Consider the following 19,964-nt stretch of genomic DNA (forward strand, 5'->3'; position numbering starts at 1 on the left):
AATAAATAGGTATTTTGTTTGTTTTTACGTTCTGAGTTCAAATTCCTCTGAGGTTGACTTTGCCTTTCGGGGTCGATAGATTAGGTACCAGTTGCGTACTAGGGTCGATCTAATTGATTGGCCCTCCCTCTCCAAAAATTTTGGTCCTTGTGCTTAGAGTACAAAAGCATATACGTTGTATGTATCAACAAATAAAGTTCGAATTATGCTGAGCTCGCCTCTTCCTTTCATCCTTTCGGAGTCGAGTTTTACTGGTCTTGCGCCAAAATTCGAAACTATTATTATTATTTTATTGACACATCCGGATCTTTACGTTCAGGGTTCAAACTCCACTGAGATTGGCTTTGTCTTCCATACAATGAAAAATGTTCATAAAATAATAACTGGAACTTAGTAACGTTTGAAGAGTTATTATAGTACAATAGAATAGGGTAAATTCGAACACTCACTGCTTCACAAAAACATAACAATGAAATATCAAAAATTTAAATTTCGTTTGTTCCAATATATAAATAAGGACAAAGAGAAAACGTCAAGATCGTTGGTTATAATGGACTGTTCGAAGTATTAGTCCAGTTACGCTGAAAATTTTCTACGGTCTAATTTGGGAGATTTACTCAAGAAACAGCTGTTTTGCTTTATTTTATTCTATCTATCGGATTTTTAAAATGCATGACGGGATTTTTTTGCGAGCATGTTTCAACAAAGAATTGTTTGGAACTTAATTTTTATGTTTTGCTCGAAATAAAACAAGAAACTAATGGGCAACAAACGAAAGCGAGATAAATTAACAGAAGAAGAGACCTGTCAGGTATTTTACAAAATCGTTTATTTGTTGTGCGTTTGAGGGACATAATTTATCTTCTTGACAATATTGTATTTCTTTATATTAATTTATAATTATTAATTTATATTATTTACTAAAATAGTCTTTCATCAATGAAAGTATTTCTTTCGAGCATTTTATTGGAAACATTGAAATTGTATTTAATGATAGTTAAAGTAATTTTGTGAATTTCCATATTTGTGGGTTTTTATGCGTTTAAAAAAATTTTTTTTTTACTTGTTTCAGTCATTTGACTGCGGCCATGCTGGAGCACCGCCTTTAGTCGAGCAAATCGACCCCGGGACTTATTATTTGTAAGCCCAGTACTTATTCTATCGGTCTCTTTTGCCGAACCGCTAAGTAACAGGGACATAAACACACCAGCATCGGTTGTCAAGCAATGCTAGGGGGACAAACACTGACACACAAATACACGCACACGCATATATATATATATATATATATACACACACACACATATACGACAGGCTTCTTTCAGTTTCCATCTACCAAATCCACTCACAAGGCATTGGTCGGCCCGGGGCTATAGCAGAAGACACTTGTCCAAGATGCCACGCAGTGGGACTGAACCAGCAACCATGTGGTTGGTTAGCAAGCTACTTACCACACAGCCAGTTTATTATTTTTTCTTTTTTTTTTTTTTTGGTTGGGGTTTATTCTTCAATAAGATTTGATGTGCATCAACAAATGTGTAACCGATAAAATTTGACATTTTTTTGAGGAGGGAAAATCGGAAATATTATTTGAAGAAACCCTCACAGTTTTGGCATATAAGGTAGAATTCATTTATAATTTTCTTCTCGCAATGTACTTAAGGTTACAAGCAGCTATATATATAATGTGAGGGAGAAATTGGTAACTGGACCAAAATAATTTATTTCTCGTTTTTCTCCCTATGTTTAAAACTACATATTGCAAGTATTACATCATCTTTAGGAATAAAAATGAGTAATGACAAATTTCAATTTCTTTTTAACCGTATGGTGCTTAAATGCATCAGGAAGAGAGCCACTTCAGCAGATCATGAAACTAAAGAATATTTTCGTTGAGGTTTTAGATTTAGTCGAGTTTCGTTGATTTCATATCTAGTGCCATTTTTCCATGATCCTCTTTCAATTTGACTAAGACGCATTGTTGCATTTCTGATACTTCTAATGTCTAAGTATGATATTGAGGCGAGAGTAAAGAATACGCACAACCGGTGTTTGGGGTTAGGGTGGTGAACGTATTCTTTACCTCCGCTGGATATTGATGTGTATGTACCTTTTCTCAAATGTAATTCTGAAGAACTGAAGAGGCAAATTTACCCTGCCTTATTTTGCCCCAGTCAAATTTGTCTTTTTATATGCTGAGAACGGAGATAGTTTTCTGAAATAGGGTTAATGCATTTAGAGGTGATTTGCTTAGCTGATATAGTTTTTGTAAGAAAGGGAACATTTGTGGGGGAAAAAATTTTCTCAGAAGTGCTGTAAATTTTATTCATTGTGCCCCACTTTTCTCTCTGTTTTATATATATATAAATATATATATATATGTAAAATTGTCATTAAGTATGAAGGAAGCTGTTAGAACACCTACATTGCTAGAAATAAGAGCTAAAGTGCTCTGATGCTGCAGTCAACGCACACAGTTGTATGCATACATACATACATACATACATACTGACGGCCGAAAATGACAGTCGTGATAATCCTGGACTATCGACGTTTTCAGTCGCTGTCAGTATGTATGTATGTATGTCTACAATTGTGTGCGTTGACTGACGCATCAGAGCACTTTAGCTCTTATTTCTAGCATTGCAGGTGTTCTAACACCTTGTCATATTTAATGACAATTATAGTTTTCCCTTTTGGTGATACATTGCTAAATAGCTGCCGAATTTAATAATAATATATATATATATATATATATATATATATATATATATATATATATATATATATATATATATACACAAAATGTATTTCCTTAATTCAGAATGTTTGATACCAAATTCGCGATGAACGACTAAATTTGTTTCTGGTGTACTAATTTACTTATTGAACTGTTTGTACTCATTTATAACAGGATAATCTTTTAATTAAATCATTTTCAAAAACAGTTATGCTGAATAATTTTACTTTAACTAAAGTAATACTGTTATTGGGTACTACTTAAGAAGAGTCGTTCCGGTGCGCGCACTCGCGTACTCGCGCTTCCGCGATAGCTAGTCGTAACTAGTCGATCCTTACTTTGTGTTTTTGTGTTTTATTTACTTTGTGTAAAAAAAATTATTTATTCCGTGTTTTATTTACTTTGCTAGGTAGTCGTTGTTGGTTCGACTAGTCACGACTAGCCAGCGCGGATATGCGAGTGCGCGCACCGGGATCACTTTTCTCAAGTAGTACCCTGTTATTATCTATTCAAGAACAATTCTTTTAGTGATACTTGGATAAGTACTCATGATCGAATAAGTTCAGCGTGGTCTTAACAAAAATACAATGCACTTTATTTGAAATACGTGTTGTGTATAGAAAATATCACCGTTTTAATAACTTAAACAGTTACAAAACGCGTAAATCTAATTCTTGTCTAACAAGCAGGACAATCAATCAATTTTAATTAAATTCTTGAATATTTTTTTCATTTTAGAGTAAAAGATGCAACACACGCTCGCCTTCGACTGTTCGTGAGTCAAAAGAAAATTCAGTTGATGTAAATCGCAAAATAATCCGACATTATCCTGATTATAAGAACGTTCACATTTTCCATGCGAACTTGATTTCAGAGTTCGCTTCAAAACCTGTTTATTCAGAACCTGAGCCATGTGCTACACCTGTGCGTCAAACACAGACTGAACCATCTAAAACACTTCGATGTTCCAAAAGACTGATGCGTTTGTGTTCCCAAGAGACTTACTTTGACCTCGGTGAAATAGATACGTACAGAGACGATACATTTTGTTACAAACTATCAATTGAAGAAGTTCATCTACCTATCCGTTGCCTTCAACATCAAACTCAGGTAATTTCTTCTAACCACTAGCGCTGTATTTTCAATAGCTTTTACTTATAAGCCTATCAATGAAATAATATCAGGAAAATATCAAAAATTCTTCAGGGAGATATATACATGAGTAGAATAATTATTGTATTAAAAATATAAATATATGTAAATATGTATAAGTATAAATATATAATAATAATATGACAGTTTAAAATTTAATAGTTTAAAATTAAGTTTTTAAAGCATCTTACAATCGTTTCGCAAAGTATTGTCTCTATAATGGAATCCTATATTGATAAACATTTATAGACAATACTTCTGCTCTTCAGAGATATAAAATGTGAAGTTTGTATAATTTATTGAATGGTAGTTTTTTAAAAATATGAAGTAATATGAGAAAATGGTATTCGTTTAAAATATAAAACAATTACTGTTTTTGATTTTGGTAAGTACACTTTAGTATGAGAATCTTGAAATCCGCATATGCTTCCTTGGTAAGTCTTCTGTAGTAATCCATAATAATTTTGTATGATATCCGGTATATTGTCACTTAGCAATAGTCACCTTTCCCCACTACTTTCGATTGATCGGTACTAGTAGCGTAGACTGGACCCGGTTTGCGCACACGCGTGGACGCGTGTCTGCGCGTCTGCGCAAACCGGGTCCAGTCTACGCTACTAGTACCCGATTGATCCAACACTGTTGAGATTGTGTACACATATAGCTACGATGTGTACTTATACAACAGAGGCGCGTAGCTTAGTGCATTGCACTCACCATCGTAAGTATAAACATTATCTACAATCTGATGGTTCACATTAAAAAAAAAAATTAAGCTTTCCAGATGTGTGCAGACCTGGCTGCGTGGTAAGAAACTTGCCTCCCAACCACAGGGTTCCGGGTTCAGTATACTGCGTGGCACTTTGGGCAAGTGTCTTCTACTGTAACCTCGAGCCGTCCAAAGCCTTGTCAATGGATTTCGTCGACGGAAACTGAAAAAAGCGCGTCGTGTGTGTTTATATATAACTAGCAGTATCGCCCGGCGTTGCTCGGGTTTGTAAGGGAAATAACTATATAAGCATTTTTAGAGAGTTACTTCCCTTATAGATGCCAATTCGGGCTTTCTTAGCCATTTCTGTTTTGGTGTCTTCAAGCCATGAAGTCGTTGTTCTAAAAGAACGCTGGTCTCCTTGACAACGTTTTACGACGTTGATTTTCTTACACTCCCTTCCCCACAGCTTCACGAGGGAGGGAAGAAGGGAGAGAAGCAAACACAGGTGCAGGTGTTTGAGCGTGGACGCCAACTCCGCCGCCATCGACACACGAAAAATTATGCATTAAAATGGAATAAAAAATGATGTTAAATTATTTTTTAAATCGTAGACTCATCGTAGACGCGCGCTAATAGCCAGACGGGCTCGATATTAATCACGACTATAAGATACCCGAATTTGGTTAAACTGCACCGCAAAATGTGGGAGGAGTTAGGAATCTAAATCGAAGGGGACAGACACTCACACAACTAGAGTTTTATATATATAGATGTGTTTACATGTCTGCTTCCCACCAACGCTTGACAACCTGTTGGTTTGTTTACGTCTCCGTAACTTAGCGGCTCGGCGAAAGAAACTGATAGAAGTACTCGGCTTTCAAAAAAGTACTGGGGTCAATTCGTTCGCCTAAAAATCTTCAAAGTGGTGCCCTCGTGTGACCGCATTTTAATGACTGAAACAAGTAAAATGCAAAAGAGTTTGTTACTCAGTATAATACTCTTTTAGTGCGGAGATATATGAAGTGTCGCTAAAGAAGCTGCTGTAATTCAAACTAAGGTTGTAATTGATACTGGCATGATCATGTTTGTTTACTTCACAATTATATGGATTCGGTTTCGATCCCACCGAGTTTCATTTCAACCAAGTATCTTCTATTATAAGTTCGGGTCGTCAAAATCCTTTACCGCGGAACTTGTTGGATGGGAACTGTGGGAGTCAGCCAGAATGTTCTTAGGTGGGAGAGACGTCGTTTTCTATAACATCATCAGTTTTTGGAGTTCTTTTAACGGACTACAGACTATTGCAAGCTTCATTCGACCTCCTATCCGAGGATAACTCTGTCCCTTCATCACATCAGTCTCGGGGATTCTGAAAGGTGGACATAATCACCGGTCTTCCTTCTCTCAGCGATTTCAAAATGAAATCGATATCAAGTTTACAAGTCTTTGTTAGTGGTTTTGATGGCATTATTATTATTTTTTTTTTTTTTTTTTTTGTCAGAACTACTTTTTGCATTAATACTTTATGGATAGACACATAAAATGCACTCTGCTGTTGATAGTCTCTCTCGATATTTGTTTTCTTTGTGTCATTTAAATAATAAAATAAACATTTGAAATATGTTGAAACCTGCGTCATTATTTCTTCGTTGTTTTTGTCAAATTTCTACTTTTCCCAGATGAATGAAGTTCTGCGCCTTGCATTAGTTAAATGGATCACAGATGTTCACCACAGACTCTATTTATGTCAAGAGACTCTTTTCAAAACTGTCAACATAATTGACCGCTTTTTTTCTCTTGTGGACGTACATACAGAAAGTTTGCAGATGCTTGCACTTGCATCTTTATTGATAGCTTCAAAATACGTAAGTCTTCTAATTTTCTATTTGTTGATTTGAGTCGTAACGATGATCGATATCATGGCAATCCTGTCTCGCTCAGCACTTGAAATTCTTATGGATCTTTTCAAACGTTTGTTCGATTAAGCAAATGCTTCTACCAATTTAAAAAGTATTTGTGGCAGACATTTTGTTAGTCTTTAGCGAAATGAAAACAGTCGGTTACAAATTCCTAAACAGAAAATAATCAACTGATAACCAGATACGATGAAACTGCTTCATTTACACTGATCTCCTTCATTGAAAAGTTCACAACTAATCTGGTATTCTCAACGAAATATCGCATTAAATAGTATACTATTCAGCAACATGCATACTTTTATATCCATGTCGTAAATGTATATTCTAAGTAATGTTGTATTATATTCTTAGATAAAACTCGTTATTCATTGAATTATGCTTATTTCATGAACTGATACACATTTTATATGTATTTTCTTGTGGGGAGAAGTTCTGGGATAGAACATTCCAATCTGACTCGTTTTTGTGGTTTTAGTTAAATGCAGTAATTTCTCACACCGCAACACAAATTGAATAAACAGTACAAAATTGTTATTTTATGTTTTACCATTCTAAAACAAGTGCATGCGTAATGACTTTCATAATGTAACCAAAACATCTGTTATTTTGTTACTGCAATTTTAGACAATTTATAGCATTCTAAATGTAACTCACTATACTATGCTATACTATAGTAAGTTAAGCTGTTGACATGTGTTTCAGAATTAAAATTAAGTTTATTGGTATTAAGAAACCAGTAATTGTGAATTTATGTATTTTCGATGGTATTGTTGATACGCATGGCTTATTGATACGCTTCAATAACGATTAATATTAGATTTACTCTCACAGTTACTATAAAATATTTTAGATAAATGTGGTTTCTTTAAGGAAACTTCAATTTTCAAAGCAGCAGATCTTTGAACCTTAATAGTAGGTTAGTTTGACTAATTGAGAACGGCTTTTTAATAAATAAATAGCAAATATCGTTGCAGCAAAACCGAGAAATTTGATCTGTACATGTTATGTATATATTGTGTGTCTGTCTCTATCTACTTTTAGGAAGAAGTAATCCCGCCAGGTATCGATGAACTACTTGAGGAAATTAATGTGAAGAAAAATTATCGCATATTATTGAAAAAATTTGAACGCTTCATTTTGAAAGCTATTTCTTTTAACCTTTCCCATCCAACTTCACTATACTTTCTGGAATATTATGCTGATGTTTGTATTCGGAATGCTGATTTGAGTTGTATAGAAGCTTTAAAGTAAGTAGTTTTTTTGGTGGGAGAGGGGATTCTTTAGCTTTTTCAGTGCCTTTTTTTAACTACATAATCTAATCGAACATTAGTTACCAAAAATACAAAATGAAGCCATATTATTTAGTTTAGATTAAACCATTCGCTCATTGAATAGAACGTTTATTCGTTTTTCCGTTACATCGATTACCTTTGAAAAACAAACAATCGATATTGTTTTTAGTTTATTCATTTTCGTACCGTTTAATTTATAGACTTGACAATACAGCCTTGCATAAAACCTAAACTACCTATTGCTTATCTAACACATTGATTGAGAACTTAGTAGAATTTAGATACACTATTTATCTTTTGTTTTTCTTTTCAGAAATTCCTTAGCTACATGCCGCTTGGTACTAGAACTTTCTCTCCAAGATTACCAATTGTCACAGATAAAACCATCATTATTGAGCATATGCCTATGGCTACAGAGCATTTCCAATTCGAAGGAAGTTTCTGGATTCATCTTACCAAATGAACATTACAGTTCATCTGCTTTTAATGACTGCTTCAATAAAGTTAGATGGTTAGTTTCGAGTCTTCGACGGCGTTATCCTGATTTAGATACCATAAGTAAATGGTATAAATCTTAACTTATACATAACTTTGTTACTTTGAATTTGTTCTTAAAAAAAGACACAGTTCCTAGAAAATCTCTATTAGGTACTTCAGTTGATATTTATTTTTCTGAAACTTGGACTTTTAGTTTGCCATTTTATCTATTTCTTGAAAAATATTGTAGAGGAAAAAAATGTTTTTTCCTTAACTAAACAAACAGCAGAAATCACTGTATTTTTATATGTCTACATTCTGCTTGAAGGTATTGTCATAGACCATATTTATATAGATATAAAATTTGTTATAAATGTTTTGTTTACATAAGTGTCTTAGTTGGTTTTCTTTCTTTAGAAAAATACCGAGTTTTCGTACCAGCCTGGTAGTTACAAAGCTACCAACACTATATACTAAACTAGTTTTCTGAGGAAAGATGTTTTGAGTTGTTTTACAAGACTGTTGGACAATTGGTTTGGAGTGTTACATTTTGCTATTAGCTGCCGGTCTATCAGTAAAACTACACTTTGATCAAGGTTTACGTATCACGAAGTAAAGTTCTATCCATTGCAGAGATTAACGGGAAAATATGGGTTATATAGAAAATCTCCAAATCCCTATTGGCATAGGTTGATTTTCATCATGAATAATTCCAAGCTTTAACTGCGTGTTCATACGTGTATGTATGCATAGGTGTACACACACACACACACATACATACACAAACACAGGTCATTTATTCATACTTGTAAAAATATTTTATAGTTAAAAACATCAAATCTCAGCTTGCTTCTAGTTCCCCCTATAAATGTTTGAAGGTTATCGATATCTAGAAAGCGAAAATTCAAACAATATCTCTTCGTTCACAACACTTACGAACAGATATTTCAAACACTTGAAATATTTGAGCTGAAACCCCATTTCAAATGTATTTGACCAAATACATTAGTTAGTCGCTTTTTCGCCTTTTATAAATTAAAGTAGAATTCACTTTTGAATAATTAATTTCAGGGATGAAAGACTTTGTGTATCTTTGCACAAAGTAAAATACAGAGGATATTTGTTGGTTTAGATTATTTTCACAAAATCTGTATTTTTGAAATTTTATTTTTGAAGTTTGAAACACACATTGTTCAAAGATGTAATGTAGAAGAGAATATTCAAGTTTGAGTAAAAGAATGTTTGTTTGCAATAGGGGAGAAAAAATTTGATTTTGTCAGTTTTAACCAAGAAAACTGATTAGATGAGCTAAGATGGAGACTTACGTGATCTGTTTGTCATATTTTTAAAACTGAAGTCGCGATCACTGTGATTCGGTTTCGAGTCTTACATTAAGCCACTTTACTTCTGTAAGCTATTTTACTTACATGGCTAATTCAGTTTCATCTCCTCTAAAAATACAGGACCTTGGCTCGGTGTAGCCTTCGCAATCCTGAAGTAGTGTATACGAGATTTTCAACCTGTCTGTTAGTGAATGCTACACATCTGAGCAAAACCATTGCAAAAGAAAATATAGGATTGGTTATGATTTGCTCGGTTCTGAATTAATGTTTCTATACAAGACGGGTTGCAACAAATTTCCCGGAGAATTTGTATTTGGAAACGTCTGACAGAATTTGTCTGCGTCAGTCCTCTGACTACTTAATGGTAAACCAAAAGTAGGTTTCATCCTACATCAGATTAAGCATTAGATTCTTTTTGCGTCGCACCAAGAAAAACTTCATGCTTTCGTCTGTTTGTCTGCATCAATGAAAATCCGTTATTAGTTTGTTTTAAAGTGTAGTTGTCATACTAAGGAGATAGTTACATCTCCAAACATTTTTTTCATAGTTGATATATTACCAAAAAGAACATTTACAAAACCTCTCCTTTAAACATAAAGGCCATTACATGAGTAGATGGTCGATTGAATTGAAACTAATACTAGTGATAAATATTTCCTCACCATTCACATTTAGAGCGCTTACAAGCACGTTCAGTCTCAAGAGAATTTATACCCACGATGTAACCAAATGCTGAAAGGCATTTCGCCCGGCACTCTTGTATCCGCCAGAGAGCTTATTTTTAATTACCCGCAAGGAGCTAAACATAGACAGGACAATACACACATGCGAGGACACATACCATATGGAAAAATTAAATTTACAAATAAAGATGGAACGGCCGACCCGATCCCGCTCCAGGAAGGTTACGTTATTTCAATTATTTCAAGATTCTTTAACAGTTCTTTTAAACTTATTCTCCACTTTCCATTTATGTTGGTTTTAATGTCCTCATAGTTCACCAATGGAGCGCCGGGTTCGACATTTACCTCGGGCCCCAGTGCGTCTATATCTGATGGGAAAGCCTCCTTCAGCATTCTGTACTTTTCTTTCTCCATCAGGACACATCTCATCTCCTTATCGTAATCCTCCGAGAGGTTCACTCTAACAATCTTTCATTTCCATTATTCTCCTTTCCAATTTTTTGGGTCGTCCGATATGCTATCAAAAATTTGTTTCTATGTACTTCCTGTGTCTGTAAGTCTGTTCTTTTTGGTTTTTGTGACTGTTATCATGCGTCTGTCTAAGTTTCTTTGTGTCCGTGTGACTGTGTTGTCTAAGAGCTAGTATGCTTGTGTGATTGTAAGCCTGTATGTTTATTTCTTTATTTCCCACAAGGGGCTAAACATAGAGGGGATAAACAAGGACAGGCAAACGGATTAAGTCGATTACATCAACCCCAATATGTAACTGGTACTTATTTAATCGACGGTGAGCTGGCACAAACGTTAGCGCACTGTGAGTTCAAATTCCGCCGAGGTCGACTTTACCTTTCATCCTTTCGGGGTCGATAAATTAAGTACCAGTTACGCACTGGGGTCGATGTAATTGACTTAATACATATCTGTCCTTGTTTGTCCCCTCTATGTTTAGCCCCTTGTGGGTAATAAAGAAATAGGTACTTATTTGATCGACCCTGAAAGGATGAAAGGCAAAGTCAACCTCGGCGGAATTTGAACTCAGAACGTAGCGGCAGATGAACTACCACTAAGCATTTCGCCTGGCGTGCTAACGTTTCTGCCAGCTCGCCGCCTTCATGTAAGCTTGTATGTTTGCTTGATGTTGTTCTACTTGCATCAATTTTTCTCGATGATCCCACGGACGTACTGCTTCTACTTGCTATTGGTTGGCTCACTTGTTCATGTACTTTATATTTCTTCTGTTCCATTTTTGGCGGTGAACTCTTCTCTCTTCCTCGACTTAACCTCCACAAACTCTGTTTGCTCTTCCACTTCCTAGGTCTGCCTCTCCACCTCCATCACGCTTTCTTGCGTTTCTACCTCTTCATTTTCCATCACTATTCTGGGGAACCTTCTAATGTGCCCCTTTTCACCACACTCATAGCACTTTGGAGGTCTCTCCTCCAGCATTACATCCAATTTGTCTTCATTTAGCGGCTCCAATGTTTCAGGTATTGTTTCTGACTCGTCATAAACATTTTCTCTAAACCATACCACCACAATTTACTTGTTGGGTCTGCTTTATCATAATTACCCTCGCTTTTTCGTTATCTTCTTCCTCATTTGCGGTGAAGATTGCCGCTAATATCTTCTCTGGTTCGATTCTCGGTGGGATCCCGCCCAACCTAATCCTAGTCGCTCGTTTAACCTGGCCGTTGGGCTGAAGTATCCGTTTTCTCCCCTTATTACCTTAGTGGTGCGTTTTTTGCCATCTCTTCTGAGACAAATGTGACTGCCACTGAAGCGTATCCTTTTCCTCTTGTGAAAAACGTTATATTTTCTTTTAAATCTTTTAGGCATTCTTCCACTTTCTCCTCCGTTGAGTTCTGAAATCTCTAATTTTTCTTTGAAAAAGATCTGTACCCCCATCACTTTGTTTTCTATCTTCTCCTAGTCTTCCTCTGATGGGGCCAACTTTACGCTTGACTCCTCTCTCTTTACAATATCTTTATATTTCTTAAATTTCTGAAGCATTTCTGAATCGTAGCATATTTCCTTTTGTTCCAGCATGTTCGGGATGACAGGAGCCTGACTCCCCGTTGCTGCCGCGTAGCTCTTCATTTTTTCGTTAGTCAGTAACGCCCACCAAACAATGATAGCGTTATACTCAAAAACTGCACAAAACAATCCAACAAAACATAAAGCACCAAACGAACACTATGACGCACAGTGCAAAGCTAAGAAGGCATCCGCCAGAGAGCAGCCATCCACTTATATATTGGAATAATATACATGCTAAAAAATGTGAATTATAATTTTAAAAGTATGACTCAATTTGCATTTTTAAGATTAGGTGCCGCTATCCAGAAATCGCATAGCTTCATATAGTAACTAAAGCCAAGAATACGATTACAACACAAAATTCTGGCGGCGTACCCATTATTATTCTAAGATGTCTGTTTCAGATCAAATTGCTTTTCTCTTTAAGAGTTGGGTGGGTGAGTCAGAGTTCACTCTTTAAATATACATGTTATGACGAATGCCACTGTTCTATTGAATACAAAGAATCGAGTTGAAAGTGGCAATAACATGGTAACATGTGAAGTTCTGTAGACAAATATACAAAGCAGTCTCCACAACATTTTTGTAAAAACAAAATTCTACATTTCCTAAACAAAGGCAATACAGGCCACAAAAACATTAACAGGAACAGTATTAACAGTTAAAAAGGAATTGTCAAAGAATTGTTGCCATAATCAGACTGCAAGAGCAAGTAAACTAAAAATTCATGCACCGAACACTCTCAAAGTTGAGACTGTTTGTATGACGGAAGCCATATCTCTCGGAGTATACAGACAGATTTGACACTTGTGTTTATTTACTAATGATTTACAAACTTAGAGAAATATGTTGCTTAGTATGTCTTTTGTGGTGGGGAGCACTTAGAGTAAAACAAAAATGGAAGAAATAAAAATGTCGAAGATTGAATCTACATTCTCTCCTTATTTTTAGACATACATACATATATATATATATGTATGTATATAAACATTAAACAATGAAAAATGCCCCACCCAACATCCGCTCACATCTTCTCGGGGCGTTGTCGAACGTTTTAAGAATCATTTCAAACGGATTGTTCGAAAAGCTCATAAAACAAAACATACCTTAAAACAATTGTTTCTTTTTGTTTTTTAAAACAAAACTTCTTTCGAGACAACTAATTTGTCTCTTTCATTCAGCTCTCGCATTCCCTAAGTGTACATGTTACATAACGCGTGTGTATTCGGTAAATCTTTTAAAAATAAACATCTACACATTAAAGAGTAAACTATAGAGTTGGGTGTATCTTAGACTTTGGTCTTTTGGTCACTTTAGTATTTAAATAATCGTATTTTCAAAGCCCATTGTGTTCATGTGTATTACTAGTTGTGTACATTAGCAGTTCTCATTCTTCGTGGTTTCAACTCCTGACAACCATCTGAAATATCGACTTTTCTCAATCAATTAGCGAAATTTCAATGACAGATTTCACTGTATGTAGCAATCGAAAACTCATGTAGAGGTTCCCTCTTTAGCTCGAGAAATGTCAGAGATGTTTTTAAAAATTCCGTTCTAGAGATTTTTCACTGAAGTTGATGACTGAATCAAAGCAATAATTGAATCTGATTGTCATAACCGTGCGAGAGATTGTAGAGAGATTAAATGTATCACACAACAATTGAAAATCACTTAAAATGTCTTGAACTCGTTAAGAAGCTCCATATTTGGACCCTTGTGGGCACTAAAGAAATAAGAAGTTCGATATTTGGGCTCCACATAAATTGAAAGAGATTCACTTAATACAACGTATCAATATTTGCGATAAGCATCTCGAACGCAATGAAATCGACCGTTTTATTTTTTTTAAATCGCTTGTGAGGAAAAATAACATCACTCGAAAACGATCATGGCCCAAGCCTGCTGAATCAGCGCAAACCACATCGAATGCTGAATTGCATAAAAAAGGCCATGCTGTCAATTTGGTGGGATTACAATGGTGTTGCGTACTTTGAGCTGCTTCCAAGGAACCAAACGATCAATTCAGATGTTTAGTGTCAACAACTAATGAAACTGGAAGCAATAAAAAAACGGCCAGAATTGGGAAATCGTAAAGAAATCTTGTTCCACCGTGACAACGCTAGACCACATACGTCTTGGCTAACTCATAAAAGAATTATTGGAGCTTGGTTTGGAAGAGATGTCACATCGAACATATAGCCCTGACCTTGCTCCATTTGATTACCATTTATTTCGAAGTTTGCAAAATTCTTTGAATGGTAAAACTGTCAATATTGATGACCTGAAATCGCACCTGCTTCAGTTTTTGGCTGATAAGGACCAGAAGTTCAATGAGCATGGAATCATAAAGTTGCCAGAAAATAACGAATGGTCGAACAAATTGGAAAATATATAATTGATTAAAGGTCATTCTTTGCATGAAAATAAAAAATAAAGTTCACACTAAGAAACCGAAATTACTTTCTTGCCAAGTCAATAGTATAGTATGCATTTTCTCTGAGAAAATATATTTTTAAGAAAATACTTTTCGTAATTGCTCTATACTTTTCGAATCAGTAAGTTTTCTCATTGTTTAAGGCGGTGTTTAAGAGGGGGGGCGAGCAATATGCAATATTCTTGGCTTTTATGTCAGAAGCTAGGAACTAAAACAAATTTGGGAAAAGCAATGAGCCCTCATGAATTCCAGCATTTGGAGACTTTATCATTCTTTGATTTGATACTTATTACAGTTGAACGGTATACTGAAAACATTTCATTTGAATACGAAACACACACCTGTTGGAATTCAAAAGAATTCTTAGAACGAAAGTATCTTCACCTTTGGCACAACTTGTCAAAATCGTTGCCTATAATACGTGTAGTAGCAATTTTTTGTTACCAGATGCGTCCCGTTGCAAAGTCTAGAGACAGATTCCAAGAAGAATTATGGAGCCGTCTTTCTTAATGATTAACGAACATGGTGAGATTTTTAAGATTCGGCAAACTTGAAAGCCTACGTGGATTTATGTTATCTACCGTTTCATTTATTGGGGCTAAAATAGCTCTTTCTTGGATCCATTCAGGATCATTGAAATAGAGAAATGATATTTGGGGTAAACGTTTGTCACCAACTCATTTACGTCTCAAGCTCAAATTCCACATTAAAAACGGTATTTGTATTAGTTCTGTCAACCAACAATTGGAAGCTGTAAATTGACATTTTACAGAATATCCATTTTTCAAAGAACAACCACGAGATTCGTTGGCAAGGATAATTTCTTGACATTCCTCCAGAGAGAAAAAAACTGAGGCAGATACGAAAGCCACCTGCTCATGTGTCCTTAATATTGGGGAAATTTGCTGGGCAACAACACCCAAGGAAAGAGAAAAGACTGTGTAGTTTCCGCGAGGCTAGTAGCACAAATGACAAGGTTTTCTGGTTTGAGAACTTCAAGGCAAACGGGTAGAAGAGAACAGGTCCCTGTACGTTATAAGTTAGCTCTCCAAAATCATTCGATATTGTGGGTAGGCCTTAATTTGGGCAGAGAAAATATGGTTGCCTTGAGAAATACATGATGAAGTCCCTAGACATTGCAATAACAGAAAAGATTAACATTATTGTGCTTCCTCTGTGTCTTCTATACTCTCATGACGAATACTGCAGTTGGTTGGCATTCTACATTTTGACGTTAAGATATACAGAATGCTATTTTGAAGTAATAGCACTTCTAATAACGAATATGGTTTCGTGTGTGTGCGCGTGCGCGGCCCCCTATCCACCCCCTCACACACACACACACGTATATGTTAGTCCGTTCTCTAATATTGGTTTCAAATTTTGGTACAAGACCAGCAATTCTGGAGTAATTCGAACTACAACGACCGCTTATCAACTGGTACTTATTTTATTGACCCCGAAAGAACGAAAGGCAAAATTGATCCCGCCAGCACCTGAACTCAGAACGTAAAGTCGGAAGAAATACCGCTAAGCATTTTTCCGGTACAGTAACGATTCTGCCCACTCGCCTTCTTTGTTCGTTCGTTCTCTAATATTAAGCATAATTCTTCTATTTCGCAGGTAAATTATATGCATCATCTCAAGGCTAATAAAATTTCCTCTCTCTCTCTCTCTCTCTCTCTCTCTTTGCTTGTCATCAAGACTGGAAAAATCTTACCAGCGTGACTGTATTGCATGCAATTTGTTTCCTTGAGATATTACGAGAGGGTCAGGACCTTCATCTTAATAAACAGTGTGACGTAGCTTTTTCCGGTACAGATTTCTGAAAACATTTTCCTTTTGCCATGCATGACATGCTCCAGTTGACTTCGATAACTTTTAGCTTGTGCTGTGCTCTAACATTCTTTGATCTTATCTATTTATCTGCTTATATTTAATTACTTGTCGAAGTTAGAATTATGACCTGCCTTAATTTGAATTTAGTCATTCGTACTGCTTTCAATTGCGCAATTGCTTTATTCTTCTATTTTTATAGTTCCACTTAAACATTTACATCTATATTTTATTGTTTGTATATATTTTCTATATTTTTCTAATTCTTATCTCGTCTAAACTCTTATACCGACTCAGATCACTAAAACGTTATACTGTCACATTTACACAGCAAGGGGTTATTTCATTTGGCATTCGCTCTTTCTTTTTAATAGATTCCTTTTAATCTTTCCCTTCTCTCCTTCATTCCTCAAATTTTACGACCAGTTCTTGATAGCCGTGCTTCTCAAAGTGATACAATGATCTTTTCACTTGTCTTTCATTCTTTACGTTCTCTTTCTTGTTCTTGTTTCCCTTCCTTTTATACTCCTCATTCTCTCTCTCTTTCTCTTTCTCTCTCTCTCTCTCTTTCTCTCTTTATCTATCAAACCCCTTCCTCATTTTTTACTAACATATTTTTGCACTTGACTTCATGTATTCATCTCTCCATTAATAATTATTTTCCCTCTTTCTCAGTCTTTTTATTGATGCCTGTGTATTATCTTAAATATGTGCCCTGCTACTTTTGCATTCGCATCTGCTACTTATCCTTCCGACGAAAATATTCGGCAGTTGTCACTTGAAGATATTAATATATCATGCTTCATGCGAGTTCATAGTATATTTGCTTACTTGCTACGTATGTACCCTATTTTTGGAAAGTAAATTGATTATACGGAGGTTAAAAAGATATATATATTTATGAATTAAAATACTTACAAAGTTCAAAATTGGTTATGTGTTCATATTAAGGCGCAGTTGATATTTTTTAATAAATGTAGTTCTTTGATTTAACCGTTGTTGTATATAAGTTGTTCCATTCCATTGGTATATAAGGAAAATGTTGAAGTTTGATCGGTGATACCCCGCCCATCTCTCTAGTGCTCACTTAGTGTTGTGTCTATGGCTTGGGAAACCGATTTGTTCTCTATGCAGCGTTGCTCTCCGTCTGAGAGACCTTCTTGCTTGTCCTATACAGTTGTATCCACATCCTGAATAAGTAATGACGTAGATTAAGTTTTCGAATGCACAGGTGAACTCAGCTTTAATTTTGAATGTTTGTCCTTGTTTGAAATAGAATTCCGAACCTTCCAGTAGGTTGGGACATATTCCAGAGTTAGGTCACCTACATTGTTTAATTCTTGGATCCATTGTTGTTAGGTATAATGTTACAGCTGTCAGTATTCTATTTAGTAATTTTGGTTGCTTTTTACTTTTAATGATTGTGTGTGAGAGTATAAGTAAATTTTGAATAAAAGTCTTATATACCTTGTTGCTTCGAGGTTGTTAGTAGATTTATAGGGTGGTATTTTTAAATTGGGTGTGCTATTTCGTTTTACTTCTCTTAGTGTTTGGATATCGGTTCTCTTGGCATATTTCAATTCATAAATATATATATATTTTAAATGTACATATAATCAATTTACTTTCCAAATATAGGGTAGTTACCTCCCCTGCTTATAATAATATCAATCATTGATTGCCTTCCCTAAAATTTATTTACCTTCCGATTCATTTACACAATACCAGTTCTCTTATCAACATGGAATGAAAGCATTATGATAGCATGAAATTATATCATTATCATCACTAACTACTAAGTCATGACTACTAGAAACGAAACCAGCCGACTATGTAAATATTTTATTTCATATTTTTCCAACAAAATTTCTTTGCATTTTCCTTCATTACACACACACACGTATTTATTTTGATCGAATCCTCCGTGTGTTAACATGGGCCTCCTAACGACAATGTAAACTTCAGTTAATCAAGATACTCTTGGGGTCCTATAAGAGCTCTTGTGGTTATATAGTCGTATCTTAAAGTGACTTTCCGTTGCCACAACATATTTCCGTGTATGTGTCCTTACGTTATTCATGCTGTTGTTTTTACAGCAGTAGCACCGATAGCGACAGCAACACACACATACACTTACACACACACATAAATGTTTATTTAAAACCGTTTGTTGTCCACTCACCTGGGTATATCTATATTTATGTATACCCCCTCGAAAGGTAAGAATAAAACACTTGATGATTTCTGTGACCACATATCAAATTACCCATATCAACATATGCACAAACAAAAACACAAACCAAACTTCAGCAAAAAAGAATGGGCTGAGTTGAACAAATTAAAACTAGATAAAACAATAACAATCAAAGAGGCCGATAAAGGGAGTGCTGTTGTCTTAATGGATACGACATTTTACATAACTTTGGTACTTTCTATGCTGGAAGACACAACATACTATGAAAAGGCACAAAACTACAGTCAACAAAAAATAATGAGGGAACTAAAATCCATATTAAACCCATACAAAGCAGGGCTAACCGACAAAGAATATGATTATATGACCAATTTCACAAGTAAAACTAGCCAATTCTACGGTATACCTAAGATCCACAAAAGTGAAAAAATAAGCAACGCATGCAAGATAGCTACAGACAAAATAATTAAAGTCCCTAATCCTAATGACCTCAAATTGAGACCCATAATAGCAGGTCCCGCATGCGAAACCCACCGCCTCAGTAACTTTTAGACACCCTGTTAAAACCACTCCTCAAACATGTCAAAAGCTATATAAGGGACGACTTAGATATGCTCAATCACCTACCGAATACTATAAACAAAAACACCATACTGGTATCCTTCGATGTAGTCAACCTCTACTCCAATATCCCCCACAACCTAGGACTAGAGGCAATCCAATTCTGGCTAGAGAATCACGCCAACGAACTACCACACCGCATCAAAAAAGAATTTGTGATAGAAGGGGTTAAATTCATCCTGGAAAATAACTTCTTCGCCTTCAATGACAACTTCTACCGAAAAAATCGGGGACTGCCATGGGTACACGAATGGCCCCCTCCTTTGCCAACCTAGTCATATGATACCTAGAGATCAGTCTGTATCGTAAGGTTCTAGAAAGATATGGCAGCCCTTTCTCCATCTACATAGAAAACAACTGGAAGAGATATCTAGATGACTGTTTCATCCTTTGGCATAAAATATAGAAAAACTCATAGAATTCCAGAAAATTTTAAACGGACTGGACGTAAACATCCAATTCACGATGGAATATAGCCAACAACAACTCCCTTCCTCGATATCCTCATTAAGAAAGCTAATAAT

At 35.5% G+C, this 19,964-nt stretch overlaps 1 protein-coding gene across 1 annotated transcript; it reads left to right on the forward strand.

Annotated features, from left to right (window-relative positions):
* Positions 1 to 710: 710 nt before the first annotated feature.
* LOC115208763 (cyclin-B2-1-like) lies at positions 711 to 8,393 on the forward strand. Its single transcript, XM_036500783.1, has 5 exons — positions 711 to 811; positions 3,479 to 3,850; positions 6,284 to 6,469; positions 7,565 to 7,770; positions 8,129 to 8,393. Exons 1-5 carry the CDS (start codon positions 761 to 763, stop codon positions 8,391 to 8,393), a joined length of 1,080 nt encoding a protein of 359 aa, XP_036356676.1. The 5' UTR covers positions 711 to 760.
* The last annotated feature ends 11,571 nt before the right edge of the window (positions 8,394 to 19,964 follow it).

This window comes from Octopus sinensis, linkage group LG2 (assembly GCF_006345805.1).
Source record: "Octopus sinensis linkage group LG2, ASM634580v1, whole genome shotgun sequence".
NCBI lineage: Eukaryota > Metazoa > Mollusca > Cephalopoda > Octopoda > Octopodidae > Octopus > Octopus sinensis.

What these genes read in the sequence shown, in the direction of transcription:
- LOC115208763 (XM_036500783.1), top strand. Translation starts at nt 761, where the DNA reads ATGGGCAACAAACGAAAGCGAGATAAATTAACAGAAGAAGAGACCTGT. An exon ending in GCCTTCAACATCAAACTCAG is followed by an intron (nt 3,851 to 6,283) that starts GTAATTTCTTCT and finishes TACTTTTCCCAG; the next exon opens with ATGAATGAAGTTCTGCGCCT. An exon ending in AGTTGTATAGAAGCTTTAAA is followed by an intron (nt 7,771 to 8,128) that starts GTAAGTAGTTTT and finishes TTTTCTTTTCAG; the next exon opens with AAATTCCTTAGCTACATGCC.